This window comes from Mobula birostris, chromosome 23, assembly GCF_030028105.1.
Source record: "Mobula birostris isolate sMobBir1 chromosome 23, sMobBir1.hap1, whole genome shotgun sequence".
Taxonomy (NCBI): domain Eukaryota; kingdom Metazoa; phylum Chordata; class Chondrichthyes; order Myliobatiformes; family Myliobatidae; genus Mobula; species Mobula birostris.
In genome coordinates this window covers 52,593,380-52,610,192 of record NC_092392.1, presented here as the reverse complement: position 1 = coordinate 52,610,192, position 16,813 = coordinate 52,593,380, and the positions used below count along the sequence as shown (strand labels likewise).

Here is a 16,813-nt window from a genome sequence, read left to right as displayed (position 1 = left end):
TGTCACTCTCTCCCTCACACACACACACACACACCTACTTATGATATAGGAAGAGGCCCGTTGTGATGCTGACCATCCTTAAACCACCTATTATAAAATTAACACCAGCCAGTGATTGGAAAATTTTAAGACTCGCCTAAACAGCGAAGCACAAACCAATCTTCCGTCCTTGGACTCACTTTACACCACACGCTGTCGGAGCAGTGTTGCCAGAATAATCAAGGACAGGACCCACCCAGCCAACACACTTTTCGTCCCTCTTCCCTCCGGGAGAAGGCTCAGGAGCTTGAAGACTCGTATGGCCAGATTTGGGAACAGCTACTTTCCAACTGTGATTAAGACTGCTGAATGGATCCTGACCCGGATCTGGGCCATACCCTCCATATATCCGGACCTGCATCTCGGTTTTTTTTGCACTACCTTACTTTCCATTTTTCTATTTTCTATTTATGATTTATAATTTAGATTTTTAATATTTGCTATCAACTTGTAATCCATGGAGCGGGAAGTGCAGAATCAAACATCGCTATGATGATTGTACGTTCTAGCATCAATTGTTTGGCAACAATGAAGTATGAAGTATAAAGTATAACCGACATGATACTTGTTCAGGTTCCTGTATGACCTGCTCTGATCAGAATGCATGAAATTACTTTGTGTTTTACAATCCCTTTTAAATAAATATCCATTCGAACTATTTATATAATAGCTGTCAGGCAACATTAGATTGATATTAATATTAAACAGGTTCTCCTAAATTTTGTTGTAGCAGAGCAATTGATATTCTGCAGGTTCCACATCTTCTTGGGATCCGAATATACAGCATATTGAGGTCTTGCTACTCTCCTTTTGCAACTCGCAGCCTAATATCTTGAGCTTTTTTGTAGACACTAACATGAGCTGGGGGGATTAAGGGTATTGCTGCCAAGAGCAACGTTTATTGTCCTGGAAGTGTTGTTCTAATAGAATGTTGCTCTTTGTGAGATGTGGTTAATCCCCCCACTATTTAAGGAGTTCTAATGACCAATTAAGTTTGAAGGCCCAGTAACACTTCTTCAAATTGGGGTACAGAGGTGCACTGCATCCTGGCGGGGGACGTGAACACAATGGCGATTTCCACCACAACGTTTGACTTCCTATCTATGCAGCAAGAGACCACAAGAAAATAGGAGCGAGATTTGGTCACCAGGCCCCTCAAGCCTGCTCCATTATTTACTATGATTCCATGCTGGCCTCAACTTCTCTTCGATGCCAGTTCCTCAATCTTATAAATACAAACGTATTTCTCTCTGTCCACATTAAATATCTTCTAAGCTCTGGCCTCCACCACCTCCAGGAGCAAAGATTTCCAGAGATTCACCATGTTCTGAGAGAAGAAATTTCTAGGCACCTGAGTTTTAAATGACTGTGCCTTTTTTGTAGCTATGTCTCCTCATTAATGACTGTCCCAATATCTCAGGACCTACCCTGTCAAACCCCTGAGGATCTTATGTCTCTGAATAAGGTCACCCCATTCTTCTAAACTCCAAGGAATACAGACACAAATTATCTTGCCTTTCTTGATAGGGCACCCCAAATGCTTCGACTTTTATTTTACACCTACAGGCTTTGTTGAGAATGGGGATTTTATTGTGATGCACCTAAGAAATATCTAGATAAGCAGTTGGATCACCAAGGCATTGAAAGCTATAGGCCATGTGCTTGTAAATGAGATAAGTATAGGTAGGTGCCTGATAGCTAATATGAACGGGCATTGTTTAATGTGCCGCAACACGTGCAGGCTGCCCATAGCACAACCTTGGGTATGTTGGTTACTAACATAAAAAGCACACTTCACTGTATGTTTCAAAGTATACTGAATTCCAGTTAATTTGAGCACATCAGGACCAGTACATTTTGGCCCAAAAAAAGCAGCTGCCCAATCAGCCGAAGTTTCATGGAAGTAGTTTAAAAGATATTTTAAAAAAGCACATTGTTTATCTGAGTAGCAAATTGTGTACTTAAATAAAATAAAGAACAAGTTAGAGCACTATCAATATTATCACAGTATTATAGAACTGTGCATTAGTTCTAAGAGTTATAGTCCAGTATATGCTGCTGTCTTCTTTTGATTGAATGTAAAACAGTGTTTCCCAACCTTTGTTATGTGATGGATGAATACCAATAGGTTGGGAACCCTTGCTGTAAATGAACAAATTTGGATAATGGACTACCTTCATGCAATGCATCCTACAAATTTTAATTTTCATTGTAACATTTAAGATGATTGTTGATACCTTCAAATTCCACTTGTCTATGAAGTGAAATTGTTTCATTTTAACTCTTGGCCATTTCTGGTATCTCCAAGCCTAAATGCTTGAAACCACAGTCAGCAAAACAATTCTAAGTTGTCGTACTGCTTATTTCTCGGCAATTATCAGTGAGAAAAATCACTGCTTTTTGAACACAAGCGCACACAACTGATGCTATATAAAAACCGTTTGCTCTAAGCAAGGTGTAGTGTCTAATGACCACACAAGTGCACACATCTGATGGTAGTTAGAAACTGTTTGGCAAAACAAACAAGGCAATCCCAGCTATTTTCTCAATTAATTTTTGTACTTTAAGAGTTTGTCCCAAATAAGCAGCTGCCTTGATTAACCGATGGCCTAATTAACTGAAAGGCACTGTAGATGTGATAAATAAATCTCAATCTGAATCTGAATGCTTTTGATCTTAAGCCCGGTGATTCAAAACAGCAGCTTTTAAATGAGCCAAGCACCAGAAAACTGCTTCAAGATCATAAAGACTATGAGATTTGTTGCTAGGTTTGTTTGAGCACCATGTCTGCTCTCTGACCTCAGACAAGGCTTTAGCTGAGACCTCTGAGTTTTTTTTTCCCCAGGTGTTCTGCTTTTCCTACAAAGTCCAAAGACATAAAGTCATGCTGATTGGTAGTTACTGTAAATTACCCCCGGTGTGGTGGATGGCAAGAAACTCAGGTGATGGCCTCATGTGGAATCACCAAAGCCCAAGAACAGTCTACAGTGGTGGGTACAGCCTAGTCCATCACAGGCAGAGCTCTCCCCACCACTGAGCACATGTATACGGAGCTGCCACAAGTAAACAGCATCCATAATCAAGACCCCATCATCCAGACCATGCTCCCTTCTTGCTACTATCTTCACACAGTTGATACAGAAGCCTTAGGTCCTACACCCCCAGGTTCAGGAACAGTTGTTACCCTATAACCAACAGGGTCCTGAACCAGAGTGAGTAACTTTCACTCTCCACAACTCTGAACTGATCCCACCACCTAAAGACGCTACAACTTATATTTTCAGTATTATTTATTGTTTCTATTTGCACAGTTTGTCTTCTTTTGCACACTGGCTGTTTAGGTTTTTGTAAGTTCTATTGTATTTCTTTATTTTACTCCAAATGCTAGCAAGAAAATGAGGGAAAAGATGGGCAGGTGGGGGAGGAGGAGGGATGAAATGAGAAGCTGGTAGGTGATAGGTCAGAAAGGTAAAAGGCTAAAGAAGAGGAATCTGAAAGGAGAGGAGAGTGGACCATGGGAGAAAGTGAAAGTGGGGGGAGAAGCTCTTCTCTCCTCCTGGTTCCCCTTCTTTTTCCCTATCCCTCATGCTCCACTCTCCCCTCCTATCAGATTCCTTCTTCTTCAGCCCTTCAGAAAATGAACCTGAAGCTAGTATACGGTAACATAGAGATACTTTGATAATAAATCTACTTTGGCTGTGATGAACGTATGAGTGAAGGGAAGAGTGAGAGGGTGGGATGCAATCAGTAAAATTACTCTGAGAACCAGGATAGATCTGATTGACCAAACAACCTTCTTTGACATCATTAGAAATTGTAATATGAAATATGAAGATCATGCACTAGTTTCGACTTTCTCAGGAACAGGTGGGGAATATTGATGCTCAGTTTCATGACAGGAGCACCCCAGCCAATTCCATCTATCCAGTTCATTAATAGACCTTATTAGTAAGCGGCCATTATTGTGAATGTCCTGCTATGCAATGTTTAAGAGAAGCCAAAGGAGTATAGGTCAAAGGGCACACATGGTGTCCAAAAATCGAGCATCAAATTTCACATACAATGTGATCTTGAAGTAGTTTTGTTTAAATGTTTACTTTTTGAACCGAAAGAAACCCATACTCAAACAGAATTAAACAATATCCATCCTCTTCATCACTGTTACAACTTTAGCCTGTATTTATATGATACTCTTAATGTAATAAAATGCTCCAAGGCACGTTTCACGGATATCATCAAAAACACAAGTGAACATTATACTTCAAAGGGCAATATCAGAACACCCTGGTAGGGTATTCCATGCATTCACCACACTCTGTGTAAAAAAAAGATTATCTCTGGTATCCCCCCCTCTTACTTTCCACCAATCATCTTAACATTATGCCCTCTGTAAGTAACCACTTCCACCCTAGGAAAATGTCTTTGGCTGTCCACTTAATCTATGCCTCTTATCATTTTATATACCTCCAAAGAGAAAAGCCCCAGCTCACTCAATTTATACTCATTAGATATGCTCTCTAATTCAGGCAACATCCTGGTAAATCTCCACTGCACCCACTCTAAAGCTTCCACATCCTTCCTAAAATTAGGTGACCAGAACTAAACACAATATTCTAATGTGGTCTAACCAGAGTTCTGTAGAGCTGCAACATTACCTCACAGCTCTTGAACTCAATCCCCCCACTAATGAATGCCAACTAACTATCAGGAAGAGCAGAAGTACAAGACAGTAAACCGAAATGCAAGAGGCAGTTACAGCTTGCCGTTTCTTCCACTCTCACAGATTCTGGGGAGCCTGTACTGCCTCAGTTCCAGCCCCTTTTGCAGACCCTGATTTCATTGACTCCCTTTCGGTGTTAAAAACGCTATATAAATAAACATCTTTGTTGTTGGTAACCTGTTGAATTTAAAAGGGATCATTCTTTTCACATTATCTATCCTGTTCCCTACACCAATAAAGTAGCTGTCAGTGCTTCTCCAAATATTTAGTGAGGAGGAGTATCACACTCGTGAAAAAGTCAGTAAAGGCACCACATAATCTGGATTTGACTTTAAACACCACATTAAATTGTTATTGGACATTTTTTCAGTTACGTTACATGATAATACCTTACTATTTTACCGTATTTGACTTTACTAGTCTAAATATTTATCTCATTTTCACCCACCAAGGGGCTTTCCTTGGTCATGTTATCTCAGCTGACAAATTTGGAGACACTTATAGCAGCTGCACAGAAAGTAGAACTTGCTGCTGTATTAGGTATTGCAAAAGGGAGAGATGTTTATATAACATGCAAAGCTACATTACAGTTTTAATCTAAATGAACGCTGATACATGGTAAAGCTATGATGTATGTGTCTGTAAGATGTAGCCATGAATGCAGCGATATTATGTCAAATAGTAATAGCAAAATAAGTGCAAACATACAACAGACTCTAAAATGCCCTTGCAGCCCATGATTTCTAACACTTTGAAGGTAAGAGCAGGCACTAATTGCTGTTTTACCCCCCTAAGTTGTAGATCATTGTAACTTGGAAATATACCACTGTTCCTTCACTTTCATGTTGCACACTCCCTTCTCAGCAACACTGGGGAATATATCTTTTTTATTTTAAAAATATATAAATCTAGGGTCTTAGACACCCTAGATATTTTTTTAATATGGTTTTAGATGGAATGGGCTCCACAGAGCCCTGATCTCAACAACATTGAAACTGTCTGGGAGAGACAGAAGCAGGCGAGACAGCCAAAGTCTGCAAAAGAACTGTGGCAAGTCCTCCAAGATGCTTGGAACAACCTACCAGCCGATTTTCTTAAAAAAACTGCTCGGCAGTGAACCTAAGAGAAGTGATGTTGTTTTAAAGGCAAATGGTAGTCACATCAAATATTGATTTCATTTAAATTTTTACTGTTTACTGCTCATTATATTAATTTTTTGATGCTTGGAAACTTCTTATTTCATTATTTTTGAAAACTTCTTTGCTTTATAGATTTTTTTTTACATGGGCCTAAGACATTTGCACAGAACTGTACTTTATGCATAAAAATACACATACAAGAATTACAATCAGTACACGTCTTCCTTTATATTCATTTGTGTGATCAAATCAATACACATTCTTAAATTATATCAAGGCGACTCATGTTTCCCCTATAAACACTGCACCCATGAAGTATTTTTGGGAGGTTGTTGCATAGGACCCAGCTCCTTAGTGTGCAGTGGTGATAGGAGTTAGAATGTGGCCCTTCTCCATGGCTGCAGCTTGCGTCATTGCATCTCTCAGCATGTCCTCCTTCACCTAGTAATTGTCAGCTGGCAGCAGCATTCACTTGAGGACATTTCAACGCACCGGAAGATCGACTGGTTTTAGGTAACACACAGAAAATGGTGGAGGAATTCAGCAGCTGAAGCAGCATCTATGGAAGGGAATAAACAGTCAGTGTTTTGGGCCGAGGCCCTTCGTCAGAACTGGAAAGGAAGGGGGATGAAGCCAGAATAAGAATATGGGAGGGAGGACAAGCTGACGGACGATAGGTGAAGCCAGGTGAGGAGGAAAGTGGGTGAGTGGCAGAGGGAGGATGAAGTTCAAAGTTGGGAGGTGATAGGTGGAAAAGGCAAAGGGCTGAAGAAGAAAGAATCTAATAGAAGAGGAGAGTGGTCAGTGGGAGAAATGGAAGGAGGAGAGGCAGCTGATGGAGAAGATGAACAAGTGAGAAGAGAAGGGGTGCCCCCTCACCCCGATCTTCAGCCAAAAGCGTTGACTATTTCCCTCCACAAATGTTGCCTGACCTGCTGATTTCCTCCAGCATTTTGTGTGTATTGTACTGGATTTCCAGCATCTGCAGAATCTCTTGTGTAGAACCTTTAGGTAATCTTTCACTGAGTTGATGAGTAGCAGTTGAAGCTAGTCTCAGTGTGCATTACTGGGGACAGCTTCGACACTTATGAGTCCTTAGTTACACTTGGAACAAACCTCGACCCAGAACATCCTGGTAAATACACAGTTTGGGAGGAAGGTGGTTGATTACCTCATTCACAACACAGACACCTTAAGGGCAGTGTACGTTGGAATGACAACAGCAACACACCCTTATGTGAACAACTGAAGGTTGGCAATAAATGGCGGGCCTGCCAGAAATGGCCAAATCTAGTAAATGATTTTAAAATCTGCTGCAGTGTTCTATCCGCCACCGCACACTGTGAGGATTCTACCTAAAGCACAACATTATATTTAACAGCAACTGCTCTTGCAGGACCATCAGCTCGGTGAACATGCCTACTGGTCTGCCCGAAACTCACTGACCTTCCAGATAGTTGCAAATACTGTAGATACGTTCTAGGATCCAGGAATTTGTGCTGTGGGATATATTGAAATCTGGAGTGGGAAGACCACAGTTTCACACCAGTCCCCCAGTCTCCTACTCCCCATTGTGTACTGAAGGACTAGACCCTGTGTAAATAAAAGCTCTCAGCTTGCTTCTACTGGATATAATGTGGTGCTGGCGTAAAATGGGTCTTCGTGGAAATCTTGCTCATAACCAAAATGATCTACAGTGCACTAAACAAGGTATATATTTTAAAGCTTTATGAGTATATCTTTGGGGGGAGAGAAACGCAGCTGCATGTCCAATGATGGCAAGCACTAACAGAATAGAACACTAGTTGTGTGGTTCGGTGGTGCATTGGGTTGGTGCAGGTACTCTGCTCTCAGTCTGTGCAGGAGGGAGCACAATGAACAGTGGCACTAACACAACTGGAAGCAGAAGCCTGTTGATAGGACTCTAGCCCTGCATCAGCCATCTATTGAAGATCTGGCAGTAGCTGACTGACACATTATAAACAAGATAGGATGATAGTTTGCATGGTTTAGGGCATCGAACATGTTGTATGTTCTACAGCACAGTACAAGCCCTTCGGCCCACGATGTTGTGCTGACTTTACAGCCTACTCTAAGACCTGTCTAAGCCTTCCCTCCCACGTAGCTCTCCATTCTTCTTTCATCCATGGGCCTACCTAAGAACTTTGTATATGCCCATAATGTATCTGTCTCAAAGACTACCCCTGGCAGAACGTTCCACGCACAAACCACACTGTGTGTGGAAAAAACAACTTACTTCTGACAAGTTCATTTCTTTTCAAGTAGGTCTCCTCTAATGCAAATGAAGCAATTAACATATGGCAGCCTAGTAGATTTGCCACCAATGCCTGCTGATTTGGAATTCATAATCAACACAACAATTGCATTATACTTTCTCCAAAAAGAACAGGCTAACAGGGTATATCCTCAGGTCTACGGAGTACCAACTGAACCACCAACCTAGCTGCAAGTTTTGAAGGATTCCTTTAAACAACTTAGGTGATATATTAGTTGGGAGCAGTTCTGCACAAGGACTGGCATTATCAACTACCTACTCTGCCTATCCATGTACCCTCCAGCACCACGTCATCGAGCTTGTGAAGTAGCTTGCATATTGCTTTCAACTGTGCACTGCAAATTGACAATTGAAATCGGAAGTAAGTCAGTGTAACATAAACAACACTTTACTGCCAAGGAAGTTCAGAGCAATTGTTGACGTCCAGGCTAAAATCACTGAAGTAGCCAAAGTTTTCATCTTAGGTTCTTGGTTGACGAACATATCAGTCTTTTACAGACAAATGTTTCTCAAACAAAAAGCAAACAGTACAACTGTCCTTTGTGTAATGCCTCTGTAGTTGGTACATACTCTTTCCAATAATTTAGTTTAAATCCATTTCAAGAAAATCGAGAGACTGGTTAAATTTTGTTACCATAGCTATCCAAAGTCCTGTAATTCTAAAACGTCAGCTGGGAGTGTTGGGAGAGCTTTGTGATCAAGTTTGAAGGCTGCCCTTTCAGTAGTGCTGCTTACCCCAGTGTTATTTTTTGTGCCAATCCGAACCTATTTTCACAGCAATGGGCAAATTTGTTATTGCCCTTCAATAATGGTTATGACCAAACTCTCAGAGGGCAAGCTGTAATCTGTTGTTCTCAGATAACTTGTTGTCAAGATAGAAAAGAGCTGTTGCAGGGGAAGGAACCTAAACAAGCTAGAATATAGTGAAGGCAATCACAGAATATTGTGGGAGGGAAAAGAGACAAATAAAAAAGGCCACCTCACTGTTACACAGTACGAATTTGTTCACTGTTAAAAAATGAGAAGTACATCCCAGATACAACGAATAAGCCTCAGTCTAGTGAAGGCTCTTGCCCGGCTTCTGTAACTGCTATAAGTGACATGGCAGCATTGTGGTTAGCACAATGTTTTACAGTACCAGCGACCCAGGTTCATTTCCTGCCACCGTCTGCAGGGAGTTTATAACATTCTCCCCGTGACCGCGTGGGTTTCCTCCCAGAGTTCAGAGACGTAGCGGTTGGTAGGTTAACTGCTCATTGTAAATTGTCCAGTGATTCGGCTAGGGTTAAATCAGGGATTGCTGGGCTGCGTGGCTCAAAGGACCAGAAAGGCCTATCCCACACCGTATCTCAATAATTACACAAATGAAAAGTGCTATAACATCTGTCATCAAGGAGCCCCACCCTCAGGGCTAAGCACTATTCACACTGCTGCCCTCGGGAAGGACTTGCAGGAGCCTTCGGTCTGTGGTAGCGGGTCTAGGTGAGTACATAGCTGAAGAGCTGAAGTGCAGCACAGATCACGGAGGGGGAGCAGTGAGAGAGGGTTGCTACAAAGTCTCTTTGAGGGATGCCTACCCTGAAGAAGCTTAAAGCTTCCCTTTGACGGGAGTTCAGTGAGACCCTCTCTCGCTGCTCCCCCGCTATGATTTCCGCTGTCCTCTGACTCTCCGACCATGGGCTCACCCAGACCTGCGACCGCAGACTTCATCTCACCTGCCTATTACTTCCCCCCTGGGTTCCTTCCTCCTTCCATTTCTCCTATTGTCCACTCTCCTTTCCTATCTGATTCTTTCTTCTCCAGCCCGTGACCTTTCCCACCCACCTGGCTTCACTTATCACCTTCCAGCTAGTCCGCTTCTCCTACCCCCATCTTTTAATTAAGGCGTCTCTCCCCTTTCCCTCTCAGTCCTGAAGAAGGGTTTTGACACGAAACATCAACTGTTAACTCTTTTTCCACTGATGCTACCTGATCTGCTGAGTTCCTCCAACATCTTGAGTGTGTTGATATACAGACATGTCTTTTCATTGCTCTAAGTTGTATTTTCAATAAGATCCTCTCTTTGCAGACCCGCCTTTTTTGGAACTAACAGAATCATTCTGTGAAACAGATAATCAGCAGACTCTTCTGATTGTCTTTGCCATATCTCCATTGGTCTCAGGGTCAGAGCCTTAAGTGTAAAATGGATGGTGGTGCTGGCTTGACTTACACCTTCCATTTGCAACACTTTGCCAATCATTTTAAACTCCCATTTTACCCCTAGATCTCACCTGTTTAGACATCTGGATTCAAGTTACAAAATGTAATCTTTCAATATGTGACTGGTGTTAAAATTGGGTTTTTGTGGTGATTCCTTGACATCAAGTCATAGTGGGTTCATTAATATCCGTGCTGACATGAGATTTGAGTACAAAGTCCATGCTTTTAGAACAGTGTACTCCTGCGGGGATGCCTCACCAACCCTGCACGGAACAATAAACCGTAATTTGAAATAGAAGGACCAACGTCTGTGAATCCATGTGTCCGCTGAAGGCCAAGGCTGGAGACGGCTTGTCGTGGGGTTAGAGGACTGTGCGTGCATTCTGCAAGGGAGGAATGGGGCTTGCTTTGCTGTTCTCACTCATGTGCTTTTCATTGCTCTGCCGAACATGGTCCATATGCCAGGGTGGAACTTGCGGGCTGCCCCCAGCACACCCTTGCATGTGTTGGTTGTTAAATAAATGAAGTATTTCACTGTATGTTTCGATGTACATGTGATAAGTAAATCTAAACCTGAAATCTTATTCCTCTTAGATGAATGGGAGAGATACCATTACAGTATTCATAAGATGAACAGGAGTGTAGGTTGCTACTTATCTTTCAGCCAACTATCCGCTCACCTGGTTATCTGGTTATTCACTGAGTTGTTGTTTGAGGAACTTATTGTGTGTGAAGTTGCATATATGCAGTAACTTGAGGACAGTTGATAATGAAAATTAAACTGCAAATGACCTTGGTGCATCTTCAAATTCTAAATTTATACGCTTAATCGTGAAAACGTCTTGAAATGGAAAATTAGACATATTCTCAGTGAATTTAATTTTAAACAAAACTGCATACGCACACATTCTGAGCAAAATTAAAGAAATGTAAACAACAGTTACTGAGAGTTTGCAATAGCATCTATTAATCATTCAAATTGACGACGCAACTTGAACATTATTTCAAGTGCGGAGAATTCTCCTAAATTCCTGGCCATCAGTCACCACTCAGTAAATGCCATCGGAAAAATAGGATGAGCCAGTCACTCTAATTAAGGATTCAATTCTAATGTCTTATCTAACAATGCACACTTCTGATGATGCATTCTCCGTAGGTGTAATTGGTGATGGGTCTTAGAATTCAGATTTAAAAGAGTAGAATGATTACTTTAGAAATAATGAATAGATTCAAGAGAGCAGTTTGCAATGAGTGCTATGTTGCCCTTTTGATATGCCAGTTTCCTGGAGTAGGTGTTAAGGTCCAATGGTACTATTAAAAAAGGAATGGATATTCCTTACCTTAGTCCTCTCACCAAGAAAAATATCTATTAATTGACACCTCACTTCATTTATTGTTTTGAGATTTTAGTGCATGCTGAACAAACAGAAGCTGACGTCCAAAATGAATTCATTTAAAAAAATACATTATGCTCGGCATTATAGAATGATCCTGAGGCATTATAAGGCATTGGTCAGGCCGTATTGTGAGCAAATTTGAGCCCCTAAGAAAGGATGTGTTGGCATTGGAGGGGGCCCAGAGGAGGTTCACAAGAATGATTCCAGAAATGAAGGGTTAACCTATGAGGGGCGTTTGATTGCTCTGGGCATGTAGTCGCTGGAGTGTGGAAGAATGAGGGGAATCTCATTGAAAACTATCAAATATTGAAAGGCCTGTAGAGTGGATATGGAGATTGGATGGGAGTCTGGGATCAGAGGGCACAGCCTCAGTATACAAGGACTTACCTTTAGAACGGAGACGAGGAGGAATTTCTTTAGTCAGGGGTTGGTGAATTGGTGGATTTCATTGCCACAAACAGCTGCGGAGGCCAAGTCATTAGATATATTTAAAGCGGAGGTTCATAGGTTCTTGATTAGTAAGGGTGTCAAAGGTTATAGGGAAGAGTAAGAAGAATGGGGTTGAAAAGGATAATAAATCAGCCATGGTGGAATGGTGGAGTAGACTCCATGGGTTAAATGGTCTAATTCTGCTCCTATGTCTTATGGTCTTATATTTTCATTGCTACTTTACTGTGTGAGAGAATGTGATAAGTTGTCTTTTCAATATTCTTCCTCAGAATGTGTCAATATATTTTTATGTCAAAACTTCTCTGGGCATACATAACGATAATATGCAAGAGAACTAAAGCAAATTTGAAAGTTTGTTTTGCTGCAGGTCCAGGGAAAATCATTTCCCTAAATTACATTCATGCCAAGTTTAGATGAACTTTGCAAAAATAAATACAGGTCAATATATACAAGACAGGTGCTTTAAAATTAGGATTTAAAGGGACAGGATGCTTTCAACTTATACATAAACCAATCCACCAGCACCTGCCTTCTGGAAATAAAAAACTGCTTGAAAAAAATATATCAAAGCTTTCCTCCACCCGCCCCCCACCGCCAAATTGCCATTGGTTGTCGTTAATTGTGGTTTTAAGTCCAAATGATGTTACTTTATAATTCCTTAAGTTTGTTTTAGCAGGGGTGGTAATGGGGACAAGCTCCCACTACCAATTAAATGCTCCCAATGGCATGCGCCTCAAATAGCCTCTGACAACCAAGGGCAGCTCCAGGCCTTCACGTGTGGTTTAGCTACTAAGCCCAGCGGAACCGTTTCTACTGACAGGCGAAAGGGCAAAGGCGGGTTACTGGCGCCTTCAAACCAGTTGCCTTGGGCAGATGGGGCTCATCAGTCGTGGTTGACAGCTCATCTAGGAGAAGGAAAGCACTGTTTTGAGGACAGTACACACTCATGGGGAAGACTTCGAGAGTAAACCTTGAGGGAAAAATCTGGAGCTGGAAATCCTAAGGCAGTCCTATATTGAATACAATGCTGACCGGCAATTCTTGCGCTACTGCTGGTACCAAACTGTATTAGTCTCTGCCGTTCCTCTGGGTTCATCAGATGTATATAGAGGGGGAGTTTGCTCTCCATATCATACTGCCCAGGCTTGCATATCTAGACAATATCCAGGGCCAACCCTGATCGATGGAAAGCAACATACCATTGACTTTGGAGAGTAAAATCAGGCAGGTGGTAAAGCCAACTTTGAATCCAATCTTATTGATTTTGCAGCGAGTGTGCCAGTGAATTATCCTTATGGTTTCCCAATTACACTCATATCATTCTACAGATGTCCATTTGAGAGCATCCTAACAAGCTGCATCACCGCATGGTACAAAACTGCACTGCAGGGGACAAGGCCCTACAATGCCCAATGCATCACTGGCACCAGCCTAGCAGCCATCAAGGACATTGATACAGAAGAGTGCTGGAAAAGGGCCAGTGACATCATGAAGGATTCCATCCACTCTGCTCACGGTTTGTCCCAGTGCGGTCAAGCAGGAGGCTATGTAGCATCCACATCTGGACCACCAGACTCAAAAACAATTACTTTCCCCAAACAGAAAGGCTGAACAACACCTCCAATCACTAACCCACCCCTCCACACTTCCAACCACCACTACTTTACCATTTCCTGTCAGTCACCTTATGTACAGACACTACTGTGCCTAGCATCACTTTATAGACATACAATCAATGTGTATAAGCTATCTTATATAGTTATATTAATTGTGTATTTTTAAAAATTATTATTGTGTTCTTTATCTTATTCTGTTTTTTTTGTGCTGCATCAAATCCGGAGTAACAATCATTTCTTTCTCCTTTACATGTGTGTATTGGAAAGGAAATTAAATAATTTTGAATCTTGAATCTCGGAGAAGTTACTATTAAAGGAGTTAAGGTACTCAATGCAAGCAGTTTGAGACTTAAGTTCACTGGACGTAATTTTGACATTGGTCAATATAAAATTCGTGATGACAAGTTGCCAGACCTTCACAAATCTCTTCCAATTTTTACTTCCACTGTATAATCATCAACTACTATCACAGTGTTTCATCACCCCAGAGAGGGACACAAAATCTATCAAAGTCACGCATCTCAAGAGGTGCAGTACATGGAATAGCAAAGGATGGCCAAATGCTTACCTACTGCAAACAATGCAGTTGCTCCTGAACTGCCCTGCAACATCTGGTGCGCTGTGAGTGTACGTTAAAGGCTTATGCGGATTTCGGCCTGGTTTGGTGATTATATCTGCAGTGTCTGGAAATTCAAGGGCGGAAGTTTTGCTGGTGGGACTACCAGCTGGAGTCCCCTGGATTGGTGAATGGCATGGGGAAGTGAGAGGTGTGATGTTTGAAGAATAACCTAAAAAAGAACATCATTGTTAGTGGAACCATCAAGTCATAATATTTGAACCAAATACCCAACCAAATATTTACAATTACAAATATAAAAAATACACATCTCATTTAAAAAAACATTTAAGTTCATAGCAAGTGAAAATAAAAATAAAACTACAATTGTTGGAAATCTGAAATAAAGTCAAAATTTGCTGAGTATATTGAACTGGTCTGGCAGCATCTGTAGAAAGAAAAGCAATTTGAGTCTCAGCTAGAAGATGCTTTGCAGAACAGGGAAAGAGAGAAATAAAACTACATCGTATTCTCTTTTTCCCCTGTTCTGACAAAGGTTCTTTGGCACAAAATGTTAACTCTCTTTTTCAGTCCAAGAGCGCTGCTTGACTTGCTGAATGCTTTCATCATTTTCTGTTCTAATGATGGTTACTACCCAGACATCCTTTTAAAAAAAATATATGTAGGCTCAGAAAATGGAACAGTTTGCTCACCTTGTCGCATTTGCCTTTTGGCATTCATATGGTTAGGTGTGGCAATAGCATGGGAGGCCGAGAAGGATCTGCTTTTGGAAATAGTCAGCAATACTGAGGAGGAACAGTTGTAAGATTCTGGACTACAAGAACTGAGAAAAAAGAAACAGAGATATAAACCATTGTGGTTAAGTAGCACACAAGTTAATCTATACTCTAAGATTCACAAGGAAAAGAGGTTCATATCACTTATGTTTATGACAAAACTTTGCCCACTTCATAAACTGAATTAAACTAGCAATTCATGTGTGTGTGAATTTGCTATCTCATATCACCATCTGCATTTGTGTTACTACTCTGCAATTCAATATGAAGGACCAGGGCAAAAATATATAAGGTGCAGGCTGACATCTTGTTTCACTTGACAACATGCCAATTGAGTTTAAAATCACAAATATTAAGCTAACTGCTTCTTGGATACAACCTCTAATATTTGAAATGGCCATGGAAAGTAAAAAAAAATCTCCAACCATCATTTTTAAATTATTAACAAGATAGCTTTGTAAACTGGGCAATCCTGGCTTCATCCGGTCTAAATTCATTCCTTTGACCTGTTGGTGTGTCTCTCGATACTCTCCGCAACTTAAAACTGGCTTATTTTCTCTCTTTCTCAGTGCTCCTTCAGTCCAAAATATTAACTCTTTCTCTTTCCACAGATGTTGCCTGACCTGTTGAGAGCTTATAAATATTAACCTTGCCAGTGATGTCCATATCATAAAAAAATGAACTGAAAACAATCCCCCTCAGAGTAATTAAGACCATAAGATCATAAGACATAGGAACAGAATTAGGCCATTTGGCCCATCAAGTCTGTGCTACCAGTTCATCATAACAAATTTATTATCCCTTTCAACCCTATTCTCTGGTCTTCTCCTGTAACTTTTTTGATGCCTTTACTAATCTAGAATCTATCAATCTCTGCTTTAAATATAACCAATGATTCGGCCTCCACATCTATCTATAGCAATGAATTACACAGGTTCACCCCACCATCTGGCTAAAGAAATTCCTTCTCATCTCTGTTCTAAAATGATATCCTTGTATTCTGTGCTGTGCCCTCTGATCCTAGGCTCCCCCATTATAGGAAACATCCTTCCCACGTCGACTCTATCTAGGCCTTTCAATATTCGATAGGTTTCAATGAGATTCCCCCCTCATTCTTCTACACTTCAGCAACTACAAGCCCAGAGACATCAAATGCTCCTCATACATTAACCCTTTCATTCCTGGGGAGAAGCTGTTCCTAAATCACTGAGTGGGTGCCTTCAGGCTTCTGTACCTTAGGTTAAAGAGCCTGATATTCACCCAGTGATGTGCTTGACACAATGATATTAATCTTTATGCAAAACAAGAAGCAGCCTGCAGCAAAATAAAGTCCCAAGCTCCACAGAGTGACCTTCCTGAAACAGTCTCTGGAAATGCAGTACCACACCATGTTAGTTTCTTGATCTCTAAGGATGCCTCACCAGCCACATTCAAAAGTTACTGCCGACTGCTCAAATTGACAGTGCTTCCTGGAGATTGTAACTAAGGGCAAAATAGTGACCAAGCTAGTAGAGATGCTGTCTCACAGTTCAAGTGACCAGAATCTAATCTTGACCTCTGATATCATCTGTGTAAAACATAGAACAGGAACGGGCCCTTTGGGC

General features: G+C 41.2%; 1 protein-coding gene across 6 annotated transcripts in view; it reads right to left on the bottom strand.

The window, feature by feature from the left end:
* Positions 1-16,813, bottom strand: part of pde3a (phosphodiesterase 3A, cGMP-inhibited) — a 538,978-nt gene that overhangs the window by 78,531 nt on the left and 443,634 nt on the right. For all 6 annotated transcript variants that reach the window (XM_072241233.1, XM_072241234.1, XM_072241235.1 and 3 more), the window contains 2 exons: positions 15,126-15,256; positions 14,425-14,644 (listed from right to left, as the gene is read on the bottom strand). In XM_072241233.1, the coding sequence (XP_072097334.1) occupies positions 14,425-14,644; positions 15,126-15,256 (351 nt within the window). The remainder of the gene's footprint in view (positions 1-14,424; positions 14,645-15,125; positions 15,257-16,813) is intronic.